The 19,654-nt window shown below is 37.5% G+C and overlaps 1 protein-coding gene across 1 annotated transcript in view; it reads left to right on the plus strand.

Moving 5' to 3' along the window:
* LOC125064788 overlaps nt 1-19,654 on the plus strand; it is a 98,445-nt gene that overhangs the window by 41,222 nt on the left and 37,569 nt on the right. The window contains exons 34-67 of the mRNA XM_047672014.1: nt 48-1,307; nt 1,450-1,755; nt 1,909-2,223; nt 2,336-2,653; nt 2,736-3,047; nt 3,125-3,436; nt 3,522-3,833; nt 3,924-4,238; nt 4,336-4,650; nt 4,724-5,050; nt 5,122-5,433; nt 5,642-5,962; nt 6,050-6,364; nt 6,577-6,900; nt 7,013-7,327; nt 8,224-8,556; nt 8,635-8,934; nt 9,013-9,336; nt 9,407-10,345; nt 10,441-11,382; nt 11,518-11,829; nt 12,294-12,602; nt 12,681-12,995; nt 13,739-14,059; nt 14,162-14,476; nt 14,551-14,877; nt 14,963-15,271; nt 15,358-15,660; nt 15,733-16,368; nt 16,616-16,927; nt 17,018-17,347; nt 17,551-18,156; nt 18,559-19,185; nt 19,280-19,579. Coding sequence (XP_047527970.1) covers nt 48-1,307; nt 1,450-1,755; nt 1,909-2,223; nt 2,336-2,653; nt 2,736-3,047; nt 3,125-3,436; nt 3,522-3,833; nt 3,924-4,238; nt 4,336-4,650; nt 4,724-5,050; nt 5,122-5,433; nt 5,642-5,962; nt 6,050-6,364; nt 6,577-6,900; nt 7,013-7,327; nt 8,224-8,556; nt 8,635-8,934; nt 9,013-9,336; nt 9,407-10,345; nt 10,441-11,382; nt 11,518-11,829; nt 12,294-12,602; nt 12,681-12,995; nt 13,739-14,059; nt 14,162-14,476; nt 14,551-14,877; nt 14,963-15,271; nt 15,358-15,660; nt 15,733-16,368; nt 16,616-16,927; nt 17,018-17,347; nt 17,551-18,156; nt 18,559-19,185; nt 19,280-19,579 — 13,839 coding nt within the window. The remainder of the gene's footprint in view (nt 1-47; nt 1,308-1,449; nt 1,756-1,908; nt 2,224-2,335; nt 2,654-2,735; nt 3,048-3,124; nt 3,437-3,521; nt 3,834-3,923; nt 4,239-4,335; nt 4,651-4,723; nt 5,051-5,121; nt 5,434-5,641; nt 5,963-6,049; nt 6,365-6,576; nt 6,901-7,012; nt 7,328-8,223; nt 8,557-8,634; nt 8,935-9,012; nt 9,337-9,406; nt 10,346-10,440; nt 11,383-11,517; nt 11,830-12,293; nt 12,603-12,680; nt 12,996-13,738; nt 14,060-14,161; nt 14,477-14,550; nt 14,878-14,962; nt 15,272-15,357; nt 15,661-15,732; nt 16,369-16,615; nt 16,928-17,017; nt 17,348-17,550; nt 18,157-18,558; nt 19,186-19,279; nt 19,580-19,654) is intronic.

Below are 19,654 nucleotides of genomic sequence, written 5' to 3' on the forward strand. Positions count from 1 at the left end.
ATTTAATTATTTACTTTATTCACAACTATTCTTCTTTCTTGTTTCAGCCGTGCTGACAGAATCTTGTGACAATATTCGCTGTGGAGCCAATGCTATTTGCCTAAATATGAATGAAGCTCTGACTTGTAAATGTTTACCTGGTTTCTTTGGAAATCCTTATCTTTCGTGTAGACCTGAATGTGTCGTTAATAGTGATTGTACCTCAAAACTAGCTTGTATAAACAATAAGTGTGAAAATCCTTGTGAAAATGTTTGCGGAGTCGGTGCACTTTGTGAAACTGTAAATCATCATGCTGTTTGCTATTGTGCATCAGGTCAGACTGGTGACCCTTATATTCGATGTCAAAATAATCCTTTAACTACACCTACGTTATCTATATGCGACCCATCACCTTGTGGACCATGTAGTCGTTGTCTGGTATCACCATCTGGTTTTGCAGTCTGCTCCTGTTTACCAGGCTTCCGTGGTGTTCCTCCAATGTGTCAACCAGAATGTGTTAGTAATTCTGACTGCCCACAAAAAGAAACTTGTGTTAATCAAAGATGTATCGATCCATGTCATGGAAGTTGTGGCATAGGTGCTCATTGCGTTGTAGTTAACCACAATCCGATATGTAGTTGTGGACCGGGAGAAACAGGAGATCCTTTCACAGTTTGTACAGCATTTAACGAAAACGGACCTAATGAAAAAAATCCGTGCTTACCATCACCATGCGGACCCAATTCAGTTTGTGAAATAAAATCTAATCATCCTGTATGTTCTTGTCAACCAAATTATTCTGGATCACCACCTTATTGTAGGCCAGAATGCATTATAAGCCAGGAGTGCCCACCAAATCGAGCTTGCATAAATGAAAAATGCGCTGATCCATGTATAGGATCCTGTGGTAACAACGCTGTATGCAACGTGGTAAACCACACTCCATTATGTAGCTGCTTAGAAGGATACAAAGGTGACGCCTTTATTGGATGTATAGCAGTATCAAAAGATGATACTGCTTCCCCCTGCAATCCATCGCCTTGTGGTGAAAACACAGTTTGTACTGTAACAAATAATGCCGCCAGATGTTCATGTATACCACCTAATATTGGTAATCCTTATGCTGGCGGTTGTCGACCAGAATGTACTCTTAATTCAGATTGTCCAAATCATCTAGCTTGTTTATCTAACCACTGCCGGGATCCTTGTAAAGATTTATGCGGCGTTAATGCAGAGTGTATTGTTACAAACCATGTTCCTGTTTGCACATGTTTCAAAGGATATGAAGGTGACCCATTCTCTTCCTGTCGTCGAATTTATGCAGTCCGTAAGTGATTCAATAAATATTTTCTTATAAAATCTTACAAAATATACTTCATACAGCCTTTATAGTCATGAGTAACAACGTAATAAACCCTATTAATTTTTGGTACAGTTAAGAAAAAATAAACCTTTCTTTTTTGCTACAGCTACACCTATCAATCCGTGCGAACCTTCACCTTGTGGCCCCAACAGCGATTGTCACGTGGTCAGCAATCGAGCGGCGTGCTCATGTCGCGCCGGTTATCTCGGCGTTCCTCCTGCTTGTCGTCCTGAGTGTGCTGTAAACTCAGACTGCCCTACGACGAAGGCTTGCATAAATCAAAAATGCAGAGATCCTTGCATTCACAGTTGCGGTGTAGATGCTCGTTGCCACGTTGTCAGTCATAATCCGATTTGCATGTGTCCAGAAAATATTCCCGAAGGCGATCCCTTTATACGCTGCTACAAAAAAAGTAAGTAATTTTTTCAAGAATATATTTTTGTCCATTTAAAAAAGAAACCCATTGAGATTTCAGGGTTAAAAGAAATATCTTACTATTTTTTTTACTTATCTTTAAATTAAATGAAAAATAAACAATCATATATTAATATATAATTTTTCTTAGGTATCATGCATCCAGCTCCAGACCCTTGCTTGCCATCGCCATGCGGACCGCATTCAACTTGTCGAAGCGAGACAGGCAGGGCAGTATGTGCGTGTGAGCCAGGTACTCTAGGCGCTCCTCCTGCCTGCCGACCTCAGTGTCTTATAAACCAGGATTGCCCACTTTCTCTTGCTTGCTTGAGTGGCACCTGTGTTAATCCATGCGTCGGTTCCTGTGGATTTAACACCCGTTGTGTGGTACAAAATCATCAGCCAATATGCTCGTGTGACAATGGCTTTTCAGGAGACCCGTTCTCCGGCTGCAGTCTCCTCAAAAGTAAGTTTATTTGATATAACCTGATTTAAAATTATATGCACGTTAGCTTTAATTTTCCTGCATGAGACTGTAGAAAAACATCATCAAATGTATCTGTTAAACGGAATTTCAGCTCCTAAAGAGGTTTCCCGACATCCTTGCAACCCATCACCTTGTGGATCTAATGCTATTTGTAAAGAACGAAATGGTGCTGGTGCGTGTACTTGCATTAATGACTTTTACGGAGATCCTTATCTAGGCTGTAGACCTGAGTGTGTTATGAATTCAGACTGTTCTATTGACAGAACATGTTTTAATAATAAATGTGTAGATCCTTGCCCGGGTACATGTGGACAAAACGCAGAATGTACAGTCACAAATCATGCACCTTCATGTTATTGTTTATCTGGATATAATGGAAATCCTCTTCATGCATGCACTCCTGTTATAAGTAAGACTCTTTCTCTTTCTTGGTTATCTTATACTATATTTTCATTCTATGTACAACCTTTTATATCTTTTCTTATATACAGCTCTTCCGGAACCGATAGATCCATGCCACCCTTCGCCCTGTGGCCCTTACAGTAAATGTCGTACGTTTAATGATCACGCGGTTTGTACGTGTCTTGATATTTGTGTTGGTTCTCCACCGAATTGTCGACCTGAATGTATTGTCAGTTCCGACTGTCGCCCAAGTAAAGCGTGTATAAATAATAAATGTCAAGATCCTTGTCCTGGTACTTGTGGGATTAACGCTGAATGTCAAGTTGTGAACCACAATCCTATATGCAGTTGTGGAAGTGATTATACTGGCGATCCGTTTGTAAGGTGTTTCTTAGAAGACAGTAAGTTTATCAGTTTTTAATTAGAAAAACGTTTTAACACAATAATCCTCATTATATATAAATTAATTAAATTTCAGAAAAAATGACTCCAATCGATAACTGTTTACCTAATCCTTGTGGTCCACATTCGCAATGCCGTGATTTAAATGGAATCCCCGTATGTTCGTGTTTAAATAATTATATAGGACAACCACCAAATTGTCGACCAGAATGCGTAATGAGTGTTGAATGCCCAGGTAACTTGGCATGTATTTCTGGAAAATGCAATGATCCTTGTCCAGGTTCTTGTGGTTTTCATGCAATATGTAATGTTGTAAAACATATACCTATATGTACTTGTGACCGAGGCTATACGGGTGACCCATTCTCTGGATGTTCAATTGCTCCTAGTAAGTTGAAATTTAAATAGTTTGAGTACAGAAAATATAGTCTAAAATTATATTTACAAATAATAATAACTCTGTACTATTTTAGCTATCGAACCACATCTTGAAAGTCCATGCTCTCTATCTCCTTGTGGGGTAAACGCTGTTTGCAAAGAAAGACATGGTATTGGTTCTTGTTCATGTCTACCTGAATATTACGGCGATCCTTATATTGAGTGCCGACCAGAATGTGTTTTAAACTCTGACTGTTCAAAAGATAGAGCTTGTATAAATAATAAATGCAAAGATCCATGTCCTGGAGTTTGTGGTATGAACGCAGAATGTCGTGTGAATAATCACGCTCCGGCTTGTGCATGTCTGTTGGGTTACGAAGGAAACCCATTCACATCCTGTTACATAAGTGAGAATATATTTTTTAATATATTTTATGAAGGTATTTTCTTAATTATATCTGTAAATTAAGATATGATCTCCTTTTTTTTTCTTTTAGGCCCTATTGAAAAACCTACTGATCCATGCTTACCGTCACCTTGTGGACCTTACAGTCATTGTCACGCTAACTCTGTGCACGCTATTTGTTCATGCCAGGAAGAATATTTTGGTTCCCCTCCCAATTGCCGCCCCGAGTGTATGGTCAGTAGTGATTGTATGCCAAACAAAGCATGCATAAATAAAAAGTGCAGTGATCCGTGTATTGGAGTGTGCGGTACAAACGCAAAATGTACAGTCGTCAATCATAATGCTTTATGTAGTTGCCCTCAGAACTATATCGGTGATCCATTTGTCAATTGTGCCTATGAAAAAAGTAAGATAAATTCATTTCCAAGCAATAAAATAATAAACATACATAAATTAAAATTTTTCTTTTTGAGTCCGTTTTTAAACAATCTTCACTATTTTAGGACCAGAATCAAAGCCGTCTGGTAATCCCTGTATACCCACACCATGTGGACCAAATTCGCAATGTCGAGTGGTAGGAGAGACTCCAGCTTGTTCTTGTAAATCAGGTTATATTGGAAGGGCCCCTAACTGTCGCCCAGAATGTATTCATGATGAAGAATGTCCCAGCAATCTTGCTTGCATTAGTGAAAAATGTTTAAGTCCATGCGATGGCTCATGTGGATCCAATGCTAATTGTATTGTAATTGCACATAAAGCAGTTTGTCACTGTCGAGAAAGTTATACTGGAGATCCTTTTAGAGGATGTTATTTTATAGGTAAGTTACGGTTGTCGACCATAAAATCGATTGTAATTTATTATTTAATATTAAATGATATTTAAATATACAGTGACAATACCAAGTGAAGATGAAACAAATCCCTGTAATCCATCTCCGTGTGGACCCAATGCGAAATGTACTGAAAAAAATAATGCCGGTGCTTGTACTTGTTTACCGGGATACTTAGGAGATCCGTATCTTGGATGTCGTCCAGAATGCGTCACAAACAACGATTGTCCGTTAGAACAAGCTTGCTCAAACAATAAATGTGTAAATCCTTGTCAAGGGGCATGTGGAGTAAACGCAATATGCAATGTTGCACATCACAATCCTATTTGCTTGTGCATTGATGGTTACGACGGCAATCCTCTGGTATCCTGTCATCCTCAAAGACAACGTAAGCAACATCAATTAAAACTATGGGTTTTATAAAATAACGATGAATATTGACCTAATATTATATTGTAGCCTCACAGCAAGACCTCAATCCTTGCGTGCCGTCTCCCTGTGGACCCTATAGTAATTGTAAGGAATTTAATGGACACGGAGTTTGTTCTTGTCAAGAGGGCTATGTGGGATCACCGCCAACTTGCCGGCCTGAATGCGTTACTAGTACAGACTGTCCGCAGCACCAAGCATGTATAAAACAAAAGTGCAAAGATCCATGCCCGGGTACCTGTGGAGTTAATGCTCGATGTCAAGCTATAAACCATAATCCGATTTGTACTTGTAAAGCAGGATTTACTGGTGACCCATTCGTAGTTTGTCAATTAGAGCCAAGTAAGAATATTACGATCACCATACTAAAAAACAAAAAAATAAATATAATTGATATAAAAAAAAAAATGTGTTTGATATATAATTGAATATTTTATTTTTAATAACCTCAAGTTTGCATGATTTTATTATTGTACTTTCTATGTTTCTTTTATTTCTGAACTTTTTTCTTTTTCTATATTTTCTTAATTTATTATACTTTCTTTCTTAGAGCCTATCTTTTTGGGACCTAAAGGAAATCCATGTATACCATCACCATGCGGTCCATATTCTCAATGTAAAGTAGTCGGAGAAGCGCCTGCATGTTCTTGCTTACCAAATTTCATTGGTATTGCACCCAACTGTAGACCTGAATGTTCTATCAATGCTGAATGCTCTGGTAATCTTGCATGCCAAAATGAAAAATGTGTAGATCCTTGTCCTGGTTCTTGCGGCTTTAACGCCGAATGTACTGTAGCGAATCATGTAGCATTATGTAATTGTTTGCCGGGACACACAGGTGATCCATTCAGTGGATGTTCATATATTGAATGTAAGTTATAGGAATTGTGTTTTTCATTTTGACCTGTACCTTTCATGCACACATTACAAATTATACTAACTAATTTATATATACCAGATACATCAGAGCCGCCACCGAATCCATGCAATCCATCACCATGTGGTGCTAACGCGCTATGTAAGGAACGAAATGGAGTTGGATCTTGCTCCTGCTTGCCAGAATATTTTGGAGACCCATATACAGGCTGTCGCCCAGAATGTGTTTCTAATTCCGATTGTGATCGCAATAAAGCCTGTTCTAATAATAGATGTAAAGATCCGTGTCCGGGATCTTGTGGAATGAATGCTGAATGTAGAACTGTAAACCACTCACCGACGTGTACCTGTCTTTACGGATATTCAGGAAATCCATTAACAAAGTGTGAATTAGAACGTGAGTATTTTTAGTTATACATATAATAAAAGTATATAATAAGTAGCGTATATATAATTCATCTTTAACCCGAGTACGCTAACTGTTAAAACTATCCCGGTACTAAATCATAGGTAAAGGTACGTCTTAGTAAAAAATATTCTTTGAATATCAGACATCAGACATTGAAGGGATTTCTTTGTATTTATACTAAATAAACCTTTTAATTTTAGCTATCTCAGGTATAGACGAAAAACAGCTAGATCCTTGTCAACCTTCACCATGCGGACCCAACAGTCTATGTCGTGCAGTGAATGGTCATAGCGTCTGCACGTGTGACATTGGTTATATAGGAACTCCGCCCTCATGCAGGCCCGAATGCATAGTCAGCTCTGAGTGTCCACAAGATAAAGCGTGTGTTAATAAGAAATGCATAGATCCTTGTCCAAACACATGTGGGCTAAATGCTCGCTGTCAAGTTGTTACGCATAATCCTATTTGCAGTTGTACATCAGGATTTACGGGAGATCCGTTTACTAAATGTAGCCCCGAAGAAAGTAAGTTATTTTAAATAAACCATTTTAATAATGTCTTAAAAAGACAGCAACATGAATTTTATTCTATGTTATATTATAATGCCGTTGAAATTACAAGGTAAAAATATTTTAGGAACAGTGCCAACAAATCCATGTGTTCCTTCACCTTGTGGACCAAATTCTGAGTGCCGCGTTATTGGAGACCAAGCTGCCTGTTCTTGTCTACCTAACTATATAGGCCGAGTTCCCAACTGCAGACCCGAATGTACAATTGATGCAGAATGTCCAAGTAATGCTGCTTGTCAAAATGAACGTTGTAAAGATCCTTGTCAAGGGACGTGTGGATCAAATACACTTTGTTTAACAGTAAATCATAAACCAATGTGCACATGTCAACAAGGATTCACCGGAGATGCCTTTATATCTTGCACGCAACTAATCATATCATGTATGTATGATTTTAATTATTTTTTTTTGTATTTATTCTTGTAATTTAAAAATAAGCCGATTTAGAAATTATTATCACCCTAAACAAGAGTTTTTTTGTGATACTAGGTTCATTGGGATTATAATAAAACGAATAAAAGTTTACAATAGTAATATAAAAAATAGTGTCTAAATTATAAATCAAAAGAGTGCCGCCATCATGGATAAGACCATACGCAACGAGACAGAGACAGTACCTCAAATCGCGTTTCAATGATTAGATCAGGGTAAAAATCGCTCTCACGATTACATACATCATCAGTTATCAGTGTGGGCTCAAATCCCACTCCGACCTTAAATTTTGTGACATGGTTTCTCGTTTTGAATTTATCGACTTAGTTATTTTTCATTACACATTTATATATATTTTTACTGCATTATAATTTTACTAAAAAATTATTATGCACTAGAAAACTTGTCTTATCATGAATCTGTAAATTATGTTCAAATAAAAAAATGGTTAGTAGATATAAACTTTTAGCTGTTTCGAATAAGTATGCGGATTGTGGAATTCACTAGATACTTTATTTATTTATATATAATAATTAAAATTTAACATAATCGAATGTTCTAGTAACAATTTTGTTTGGTATAGAGTTCTTTCCATTCCGAACAGTCTTATTGAGTGCTCTTTGGGTATTTTGTTTGTCTTTTGATCGAGAGTATTCTGTGAGACATAAGTACATGTATGTTTAATCTTAATCTAAACTTTTTTTTAAACCATGGATGTCTTAGAATTAGTATTTTTTTTTCTTTATTTATTATTTTGGAAAAGATTACGAAGTCACCCTGTAAATATATATTTATAATTTTAGAGTATTTTTTGTTAGAATATATGTTTGTTACAATTATTTTTAGCTACCGAGATGACACCAACGTCCAGTCCCTGTACCCCCTCCCCTTGCGGACCTAACGCAGAATGTCGTGAGTATAACGGTGCAGGTGCCTGTTTTTGCTCTGAAGGTTACGAAGGTGATCCATACGGCTCAAATGGTTGTCGAAGAGAATGTGAAAATAATGATGATTGTGCTTATAACTTAGCCTGCACACGATTTAAATGTATAGACCCATGTCCTAGAACGTGTGGTCAATTAGCTCAATGTACCGTCGAAAATCATGTTCCTATTTGCTCTTGCCCACTTGGATTCACTGGAGATCCATTCTTCCAATGTAGAGAAATAGTCCTAGAACGTAAGTGTTTCCCAATATTTTAATTAATAATGTTTAGCATAGAATCAAAAGAAGAAACTAATAATTTTTCATTTTTAGCTACACCAGTACAGAATCCCTGTGAACCTACACCCTGTGGTCCTAATAGTCAATGTAGACAGGTCAACATGCAAGCTGTTTGTTCTTGTTTACCAAACTATATTGGATCGCCACCAGCATGCCGACCTCAATGTGTTGTAAATAGTGAATGTGACACATCGAAAGCTTGTATCAATCAAAAATGTGACGACCCCTGTCCAAATACTTGTGGCCTCCGAGCTCATTGCCTTGTAAAAAATCATAATCCTATATGCACATGTCCAGCAGGCATGACAGGAGATCCATTTACACAATGTTACAGTAGGTTTTCCTTACTTGTTTAATAATGATTTTATTACGCGGATGATATTTTGAAATTAATAATAAAAACATTTACAGCAATTCCACCGAAACCCGAGCAACAACCATCATGTACACCATCACCTTGTGGTCCACACTCACGTTGTCAACTATTAGCTAGTGGGCCGGCGTGTTCTTGCTTACCAGGATACATAGGGTCCCCACCATCTTGTAGACCAGAATGTGCAATAAATTCTGAGTGTCCTGCATCTTTAGCTTGTGTAAGACAAAAGTGTGAAGACCCTTGTCCTGGTTCATGTGGAGTTGAAGCGAATTGTCACGTTCTAAATCATGTAGCCGTATGTGTTTGTAATGAAGGATATACTGGAGATCCATTCTCTAGGTGTACACAAATAACTGAAGGTTTGGTATATTTTATTAAAATTTGTTTAGTTGGCTTCTGATCATCGATTAATAATAAAAACAATTACAGCTCCTACGACACCAGTTCCATCGGATCCTTGCAACCCTTCTCCTTGTGGGCCAAATGCACAGTGTGATAATGGTTTTTGCACATGTTTACCTAATTATAGTGGAAATCCATATGAATCATGTAGACCAGAATGTACCGGTAGTCAAGAATGTCCAAGAGACAAAGCTTGTTTCAGAAATAAATGCCTAGATCCGTGCCCTGGAGTCTGCGGTCAAAATGCTAAATGTGATGTAATAAACCATATACCGAGTTGTTCTTGCATGACTGATTATACTGGTAATCCATTTATACATTGTCAACCTATGGAAAAAGAAAAAGCTTTGCCGAAAGATCCATGTCACCCATCTCCATGCGGACCAAATAGCATATGTAGAACAAAGGAAAACACGGCAGTTTGTGCTTGCATAGAGGGTTTTACAGGCTCGCCTCCAGCATGTAGACCAGAATGTGTCGTCAGTTCTGAATGTCCTTCAACCAAAGCATGCGTTAATCAAAAGTGCATTAACCCTTGTATCAATGCTTGTGGAATATCAGCACGTTGCGAAGTTATAAATCATAGTCCTATTTGTAGTTGTAATTCAGGTCAAACAGGTGATCCATTCAAAAGTTGTTATGATATTGTTGCTATGCTACCCGACCCAGTAGATGCTTGTAATCCTTCACCATGTGGACCGAATGCTCTATGTATGGAACGAAATGGCAAAGCTAATTGTCGATGCGCAGATGATTATGTTGGGCAACCACCAAATTGTAGACCAGAATGTGTCATTAATCCTGACTGTCCTTCTAATCAAGCGTGTATAAGAAATAAATGTATAGATCCTTGCCCTGGCTCTTGTGGCGTCAATGCAGATTGTATTATTGTAAGCCATACTGTTTCTTGTCTCTGCAAAGACAAATATACTGGAAATCCTTTCTTGCAGTGTGTGCCTTTAGAAGGTAAATATATTAATCAAAAGTAACAATCGTATTAAAAGTAATTACTAGTTCTATAAATAGTAGCATTTTTTTATTTAATTTTACTTTTATTGCAGAAAATATTATCACACCATGTGACCCATCTCCCTGTGGAGCTAATGCAGTATGTAGTCAAAGAGATGGCGCTGGGGCATGCTCTTGTCTGGAAGGATACCAAGGAAATCCATATGAAGGTTGTCGACCTGAATGCGTTCTAAGTTCAGATTGTTCGGCTGATAAAGCCTGCATAAGAAATAAATGCTCAGATCCATGTCCAGGAATATGTGGAACATTTGCAGAATGTACAGTCGTGAATCATGTTCCAACATGTGCTTGTGTGAAGGACTATACAGGAAATCCATTTGTACAATGCGTCAAAAAAGAAATTATACATGACATAAGACCGTGTCAACCTTCACCTTGTGGTCCAAATAGTATATGTAGAGAGAACGGCGAATTAGCATCATGTGAATGCCTTCCGGAATATAGAGGCGCTCCTCCCGACTGTCGACCCGAATGTACTGTTAGTAGTGAATGTCCATCAGATCGAGCTTGTCATAAATTAAAATGTGCCGACCCTTGTAGAGGAACTTGTGGACTAAGTGCACATTGTCAAGTTGTCAATCACAGTCCTTTATGTAGTTGTCCCGCCGGAACAACTGGTGATCCATTTACTATGTGTCGCGAGGTACAATATTCAATAGTTGAAAAAGAAACGCCTATACAACCATGTCAACCAAGTCCTTGCGGACCGTACAGCGAATGCCGATCGTTAAATGGTAATCCATCGTGTTCTTGTGTGATTGGTTATATCGGAGCTCCTCCAAACTGTCGTCCAGAGTGCCTCGTAAATACTGATTGTCCATCACAGCAAGCATGTATTGCAGAAAAATGTAGAAATCCTTGTGAAGGCTCTTGTGGTTTTAAAGCAGATTGCCGAGTTCAAGATCACATACCAATCTGCAGTTGTCCATTGGGTTTCTCTGGTGATCCATTTATTCAGTGCTCAGAAATATTAGGTAAGCTTATTAAAAAATGCTGTTAATTTGTTTATGATACTTTCAAAGGTATACATTCATTTATATATTATCGATTAGGCTTAGATTAAGATAGATTGAAAAATATGATAAAATTTAATGATTTATCTTTTACAGTAACACCTACTCCGGCATCAGATCCATGTAATCCATCACCATGCGGTAGCAATGCTGTATGCGAGGCAGGAGCATGTACGTGTGCCATCGGCTATTTCGGTGATCCTTACACGGGATGTCGACTAGAATGCTCTACGAATGGCGAATGTTCCCCAACTCGTGCTTGTCAAGGTGGAAAATGTGTGGATCCGTGTCCAGGTGCTTGTGGTACTGGAGCAACTTGTTCTGTTTACAACCACATACCATCATGCACCTGCCCACCAAATACATCAGGAGATCCATTCACATTTTGTACAGAAATAGTTAAACACGGTAAGGTTTACTAATAATTCAGGCACTTAAAAAATAGGGATTGAAAAATTTTTTTAGTACGATACTTGTGTGACTATTGGCGCGATACTGATTTCATTACAACATTTTTCGTATTTATTCTTAAACTTTATTTAAACAAACTATCTTTCATTGTACCCATTGTCGTGATCGACAAAGACGCTTGTAAATTATTAATAATACCAAAAGAATTACCAGTTATTCACCTATAGTATTAAGATTAAATCTTAAGACTATAACGACGGAAACATGATAAAAAAGCTTTGATATACCTAATTATAGCTTTATTATTATTTTTTGCTTGCCAAAAAGCGGATTTGGTTATTATCATACATACCAAATTACAAATTAATTATTATTTAATAAATAATTACATTAACTGAAATAAAATCAATCTTAAATTTATTTAACTATTAATAAAAATAAAATTTATACTTAAATTACAGAAAACCCAAAATCACCATGCAGTCCATCACCATGCGGACCTTACAGCGAATGTACAGTGAGTGTGAACGGTGCAGCAGCATGTTCTTGCAGAGCTGGACATATTGGTTCTCCACCATCATGTCGACCCGAATGCTTAGTAAGCTCTGAATGTAAGCTCCAAATGGCCTGCGTGGACCGCCGATGCCGCGATCCGTGTGAAGGTGCATGTGGCCGCGGTGCTCGTTGCCAAGTTATCGCACACAGTCCTATCTGTACATGTAATGATGGATTCACAGGCGATCCATTTACTTATTGCTACCCCTCTCCAGGTAAAGATAACTACAATATATAATAAACGAAAACGAATAAAATAATATTCATAATTATAACTTTTTGTAATGTTTCAGCACCACCATTGGCTCCGATTGACCCTTGTGAGCCTTCTCCTTGTGGACCAAACTCCATATGCATTAAAACTGGAGACATGCCTGCCTGTAGTTGCCAACCAAACTATATTGGGTCTCCACCAAATTGCCGTCCCGAATGCACAATAAGTGCTGAATGTCCTGCTGTCCTTGCGTGCGTTGGTCAGAAGTGCAAAAATCCCTGCGTAGATGCTTGCGGTCCCGGTGCAACATGCACCGTGGTAGATCACCGTGCAACTTGTGCTTGTGAATTGGGTTTCGAAGGTGATCCTTTCCAAGGTTGTTCGCGAACAAAAGGTAAGACTTTGAAAACAAATGTTTTTTTAAATGTTTTGATAACCATAAATTGTTGTAAAAGATGTAAAGCGAAATGAACAGATATAATTATAAGAAATATATTATTTAGAAGGTAATTTGTGTTAAAGTTAAAAATCATTAACATTACGAAACCATGGTAAAGATAAAAATGCTGTTAACCATCCAGCTTTGCAAAGCGTGATTACACGCTATAAATTGTGTGCTTAAAAATATTGTTTTCGGTCACGCCTTACACGGTTTACTAATTTGAAATGGAATTGTATGGATGTTTAGCCTCGGTAGCTGGTTGGCGACCATGCCCGCTGATCAGTTTATGGGCAAAATCATCAATGCAATGCTCATTTATATGCTTGGAAATAAAACATAAACATTCGGAAATGGAGGGTTAGGATATTTTTCTAATCGTTTAGATTTCTTAAGTGCTTTCAGAACATAAGGGACGTAACAAATTATATAATAACTTATTTTGTGAAATTAATGCCTTGCTTATTTGATTGGAGCACGCGGAGATAACAAAGCACTTACAGTAAGCTTAGGCCGTTCACTGAGACGGCCGCTTTTTGATGGGCGGCTAAATAGAAACGCTGTCATCGGATTAGAGAGGTCACTAAATGTCGCCGAGCCCAACAAGCTTCGACTAACGCTTAGGAAGAAGTAAGTGCTTCTACGGTGACTGAATAAATCTGGGTAAGTGTATTCATGTAATTAAATTAATATTTCAGTTCCATCAAAATTTGAATATCTTAATCCATGTGATCCATCGCCTTGCGGTGCAAATGCTGATTGTAAAGTACAAGGAAATGCAGGATCATGCACATGTCTACCGGATTATTTTGGTGACCCATACCAAGGTTGCAGGCCTGAATGCTTAGTCGATTCTGATTGTCCTTTGGCCTTAGCATGTAATAGAAACAAATGTGTTGATCCTTGCCCTGGAGTTTGTGGTTATAATGCCGATTGTTACGTTGCCAATCATAAACCTACCTGTAACTGTAAATATGGTTACACTGGAAATCCCTTATCGATGTGTACTATTTCGCGTGGTAAGTAATCCAAACTATAAATATTGTTAAAATATAACTTATATAACTAACAAAACTGACGTATTACTTAATTCTCTCTTAATAATTTATTATTTTTTTTAGATAACGATGTATCAGTGATTAATGTTTGCAATCCATCGCCTTGTGGACCGAATGCTGTTTGCAAAGTATTAAATAATCAACCAGTTTGTTCATGTTTGAACAACTATATCGGTGTACCACCAAATTGTAAACCTGAATGTATAGTTAATTCTGAATGTAAGTCAAACAGAGCATGCGTCAACAATAGATGTATTAATCCTTGCCCTAAACCATGCGGTAAAAACGCTGACTGTAAAGTTATAAATCACAGCCCCGTGTGTTCATGTCGTCCAGGATACTCCGGAAATCCTTTCACAATGTGTGCACAAATAATGCGTAAGTCATATATTATTAAAGATATGAGATTTGATATATATACAAATGTATATTAAATAATAAAATATTTTTAGAAGTATTTGATACTACCACATCAACGGATCCTTGTATTCCATCGCCCTGTGGTCTATACGCCGAATGTCGAAATAATAATGGATTAGCATCGTGTTCATGTCTGCCGTCTTACATGGGTTCACCACCCTTTTGTAAACCTGAATGTGTCATACACTCTGATTGTCAAAGCAACCAAGCATGCGTAGCAGAAAAATGTCGAAATCCTTGTGAAGGTGCATGTGGAATTTATGCAAATTGCTTTGTTCATAATCATATACCAGTATGTTTATGTTCAGAAGGATTTACTGGTGACCCATTCCATGAATGTAAACAAACACCACTAGAAGGTAATTATTCTATACATATATTGGATATTTGATTTTAAGTTTATATATTATTAAAATACTAATTATTAAAAATCATATTGTTCAGATCTAGCACAAACGAAACCGATTGATCTTTGCAATCCAAGCCCGTGTGGGCCTAATACAAGATGTCAAGATGCTGTCTGTTCCTGCTTAATAGGTTATCATGGCGATCCATACCTTGGTTGTCGCCCAGAATGTGTATATAATTCAGATTGCCCTCAAGAGAAAGGCTGCCAAAATAACAAATGTGTGAATCCATGTATTGGAACTTGCGGGGTAAATGCCATTTGCGATGTGAATAATCATATTCCTATGTGCACTTGCCCAAAGGGTATGAGTGGCAATGCCTTTGTTGAATGTCGACCAGTTTCAGGTATACTACCTATCGTATTACAGTTAAACTAATTTAATGGTATTCAAAAGCAAAAACATTATTGATATATTATTGTTTCATTCTAGTAATTAACGTTAATCCATGTAATCCATCACCATGTGGCCCCAATAGTCAGTGCCATCAGTCACACGGTCAAGCGGCTTGTTCGTGCCTACCTGGATATCGTAGTAGTCCACCAACATGTAGACCCGAATGTGTGGTTAGTCTTGAATGTTCCTTAAAAGAGGCTTGCCAAAATCAAAAATGTGTAGATCCTTGTATTGGAGCTTGTGGGGTTGCAGCGGTGTGTGACGTTATAAACCATAATCCAATCTGCTCATGTCCATCGTCGTTCACGGGTGATCCATTTATAAAGTGCTCAATAATTGGTAAGTAGAGCTACAACTTATAAAAATATAACCGTGTCTTTTAATTTTTAAATTGTATTTTTTATATTTTAGTGCAAGCAATAGTGCAAGTTGACCCTTGTGACCCTTCTCCCTGCGGTTCACATTCAACGTGTAGAATAAGTGGAGCAGGTCCTGTATGTGCTTGTTTAACTGGATATCGGGGAACTCCACCAAATTGTAGACCAGAATGTATCAGTAACAGTGAATGTGACTACAATTTAGCTTGTTTAAATAATAAGTGCGCCGATCCTTGCGTAAATAGTTGTGGAACAAATACGGAATGTAGAGTAGTAAGTCATTCACCAATGTGCATATGTCAAATTGGCTACACTGGTGACCCTTTTTCACAATGTAACCCTATAGCTCTTGTGCCGAATGAAATTTTGAATCCGTGCAGCCCAAGTCCATGTGGCTCGAATGCTGTATGTAAAGAGCAAAGAGGTGTAGGTGCTTGCCAATGCCTAGAGGGATATCTTGGAAATCCATACGAAGGATGCCGACCGGAATGTGTTGTAAACTCTGATTGTCCTCTAAATAAGGCTTGTTCCCGTTTGAAATGTATCGATCCATGCCCTGGTACTTGTGGAACTAATGCTTTTTGTCAAGTCAATAACCATATGCCAAATTGTATATGTCAAACAAGTTATACTGGAAATCCATTTAATCATTGTAACGTAATACAAGAACGTAAGTATAATTTTTCATACCCTTATGAAGTATCCATAATACAATAAGAATCAATATGTAAATATTTTCAAAGCTACGGTATAAATCAATGTAATTTATTTTGCTATATTTATCTTAACGTAATATGAACTTTGTCCAAATTTGGATTAAAATTAGCTTTGTCAAATCTCCTTGCAACACTAATATTAATATTTTTCTGAACAGCATTTCCAAAAAGCAATATGAATGTTTTTTTTTTAACTTTCAGCGCAAATTGTAGAGAGTAACCCGTGCAATCCATCACCATGTGGAGCAAATAGTCAATGTAAAGAAATAAAAAGACAAGCTGTTTGTTCTTGCTTACCTTCTTTTGTTGGTTCACCACCAAATTGTCGCCCAGAATGTATTGTAAGTTCCGAATGTCCACCGAATTTAGCTTGTATAGACCAAAAATGCTCAGATCCTTGCATAGGAAGTTGCGGAGATAATGCGAATTGTAATGTTATTAATCATAGTCCAATTTGTGTATGCAAACCTGGATTGACTGGAAACCCCTTCACTAGATGTTTCCCGATTAAAGGTACGATTCAATATACTTAATGCACATTTGTTATTTAAGGAACTTTTGTAATTTTAAATATATTGCTTAATGTATTTATATATTTTGCAGTGTCACAACCACCAGACTTACCAAATGCAGACCCTTGCTTGCCTTCACCATGTGGTCTTTACGCAGAATGTCGAAATGTAGGGTCAGTTTCGTGCGCGTGTCAAGCTGGCTATATGGGTAATCCTCCTAATTGTCGGCCTGAATGCACAATTAATTCAGAGTGTCCCAGTAATCAAGCCTGTATCAACGAGAAATGTCTGGATCCATGTTCCGGAGCTTGTGGTCTCAATGCTAAATGTTCTGTATTTAATCACATTGCTCAATGTAGTTGTGTTGATCAATATAATGGTGATCCCTTCGTACAGTGTCTTCCAATTCCATTAAACGAAGGTAATATGTTTGAACATCCTAATTAATAATATTACAATATAAAACTACCGTTAGTATATATTTAGTATTAATCATTATTCCATTTAATAAAACTATTAAATGAATAGGTACATTAAAAATTAAAATTTTTGTATAAATTTTGGAACCTTATTAAATTGGTATAATTAATAAAATTAATATTAATCTTAAAATAAAATTTCCAGAAGAAGTTGAATACGATCTTTGTAATCCTTCGCCGTGTGGATCTAACACTAAATGCAATGATGGAGAGTGTACCTGTCTACCTGAATACATGGGTGATCCCTATTTTGGTTGTAGACCAGAATGTCTATTAAACACTGATTGTTCGCAAAATAAAGCTTGCGTCAAGAACAAATGCGTGGATCCTTGCCTTAACACCTGTGGACTAGGAGCAGACTGCAAAATATATAATCATATACCGATGTGTACTTGTCCACTAGGCTTTTCAGGAAATGCCTTTCTTGAGTGCAGGAAAATCAAAAATACTGAAGTAATAAATCCCTGTAATCCATCTCCTTGTGGACCGAATAGTCAGTGTAGAGAGATAAACGGACAAGCCATTTGCACTTGTTTGCCAAATTATAAAGGTGCTCCGCCTACTTGTAGACCTGAATGCGTTACTAGTTCAGAATGTGATCTCGATAGAGCATGTTCTGGACAACGTTGTATTGACCCTTGTAAAGGAAACTGTGGACTTAGAGCCAATTGTCAAGTTATAAATCATAATCCGATTTGCTCTTGTCCGCCTGGGCTTACTGGTGATCCATTTAATAGATGCATACAGAAAGGTTGGTAATGCTTATTTATGTATAGAATTATTCCATAATCTCTAAAAAAAATTGAAACAGTCTTTTTTCCTTCCGTGATAACCGGATAACTCGGTGACATCGCCAACTTTATTTAAACATTATTAGCATTAGCAGCCCGTAAATGTCCCACTGCTGGGATAAAGGCCTCCTCTCCCTTTGAGGAGAAGGTTTGGAGCATATTCCACCACGCTGCTCCAATGCGGGTTGGCGGAATACACATGTGGCAGAATTTCGTTGAAATTAGACACATGCAGGTTTCCTTACGATGTTTTCCTTCACCGCCGAGCCAAAATATTTTATAGTAATGTAATATTAATAGTTACAATTACCATTCACAATTGTAATAGTGATTTAATAAAGCAAGTTACATTTACCTTTCAGATATAGAACAACAGGTTTATGTAAACCCTTGTGAGCCGTCGCCGTGTGGACCAAATTCCATTTGCAAAGAAGTATCAGGTTCACCATCGTGTGCATGTCTTGACTCATATACAGGAAGTCCACCAAGTTGTCGGCCTGAATGTATTGCCAACAGCGAATGTCCAAATGAACAAGCTTGTATTAATCAAAGATGCAAAGATCCTTGCCCGGGATCCTGTGGAATTGGTGCGGAGTGTAGGGTACTAAGTCATGCACCTCAATGCATTTGTCCTGCGGGTTACACTGGAGATGGATTTATCGAATGTAAAGTAATAGAAGTGTCTCTAACTCCTTGTTTCCCCTCTCCCTGTGGTCCGAATGCAATTTGTAAAGAACAAAGAGGAGCGGGAGCTTGTATATGTCAGCCAGAATATATTGGTAATCCATATGAAGGTTGTCGCCCCGAATGTGTTGTTAACTCTGAATGTCCTCTTAACATGGCTTGTATGCAAAATAAATGTATAAACCCTTGTGGAAATATTTGTGGGCGTAATGCCGTATGTAATGTAATTAATCATGCTCCTGCGTGCACCTGTTTGGAAGGACTTATAGGCAACCCTTATCAAGAGTGTGTCCAAAAGTCGTTAGGTATGTAATCATAGAAATATTTTCCTGTACTTTTATAAAATCTTTCTTTATGACAGTGGAAAATTTACAATATGCTACTCATGTACATTTTTAGATGCCCCGAAAAATCTTTGCGAACCTTCGCCATGTGGCCCAAATAGTATGTGCAAGATACTTAATAATCAAGCAATCTGCACTTGTCAACCAGAGTATATAGGATCTCCACCCAACTGCCGCCCCGAATGCCTTGTTAGTTCGGAATGTTCGCAACAACACGCATGCATTAATCAGAAATGTAAAAACGCTTGTGATGGCGTCTGTGGAGTTAACACAGATTGTAAAGTTATCAACCATAGTCCAATCTGTACTTGTAAGCCCTTACATACAGGAGATCCATTTAGTCGATGTTACAGAGGTATTATAATCGCCGTATTACATTTTTAATCATTTAATTAATTTAAAATATTTTATTGTATATTTTATTTAATAA

This window comes from Vanessa atalanta, chromosome 6 (genome assembly GCF_905147765.1).
Source record: "Vanessa atalanta chromosome 6, ilVanAtal1.2, whole genome shotgun sequence".
In the NCBI taxonomy this organism is placed as follows: Eukaryota; Metazoa; Arthropoda; class Insecta; order Lepidoptera; family Nymphalidae; genus Vanessa; species Vanessa atalanta.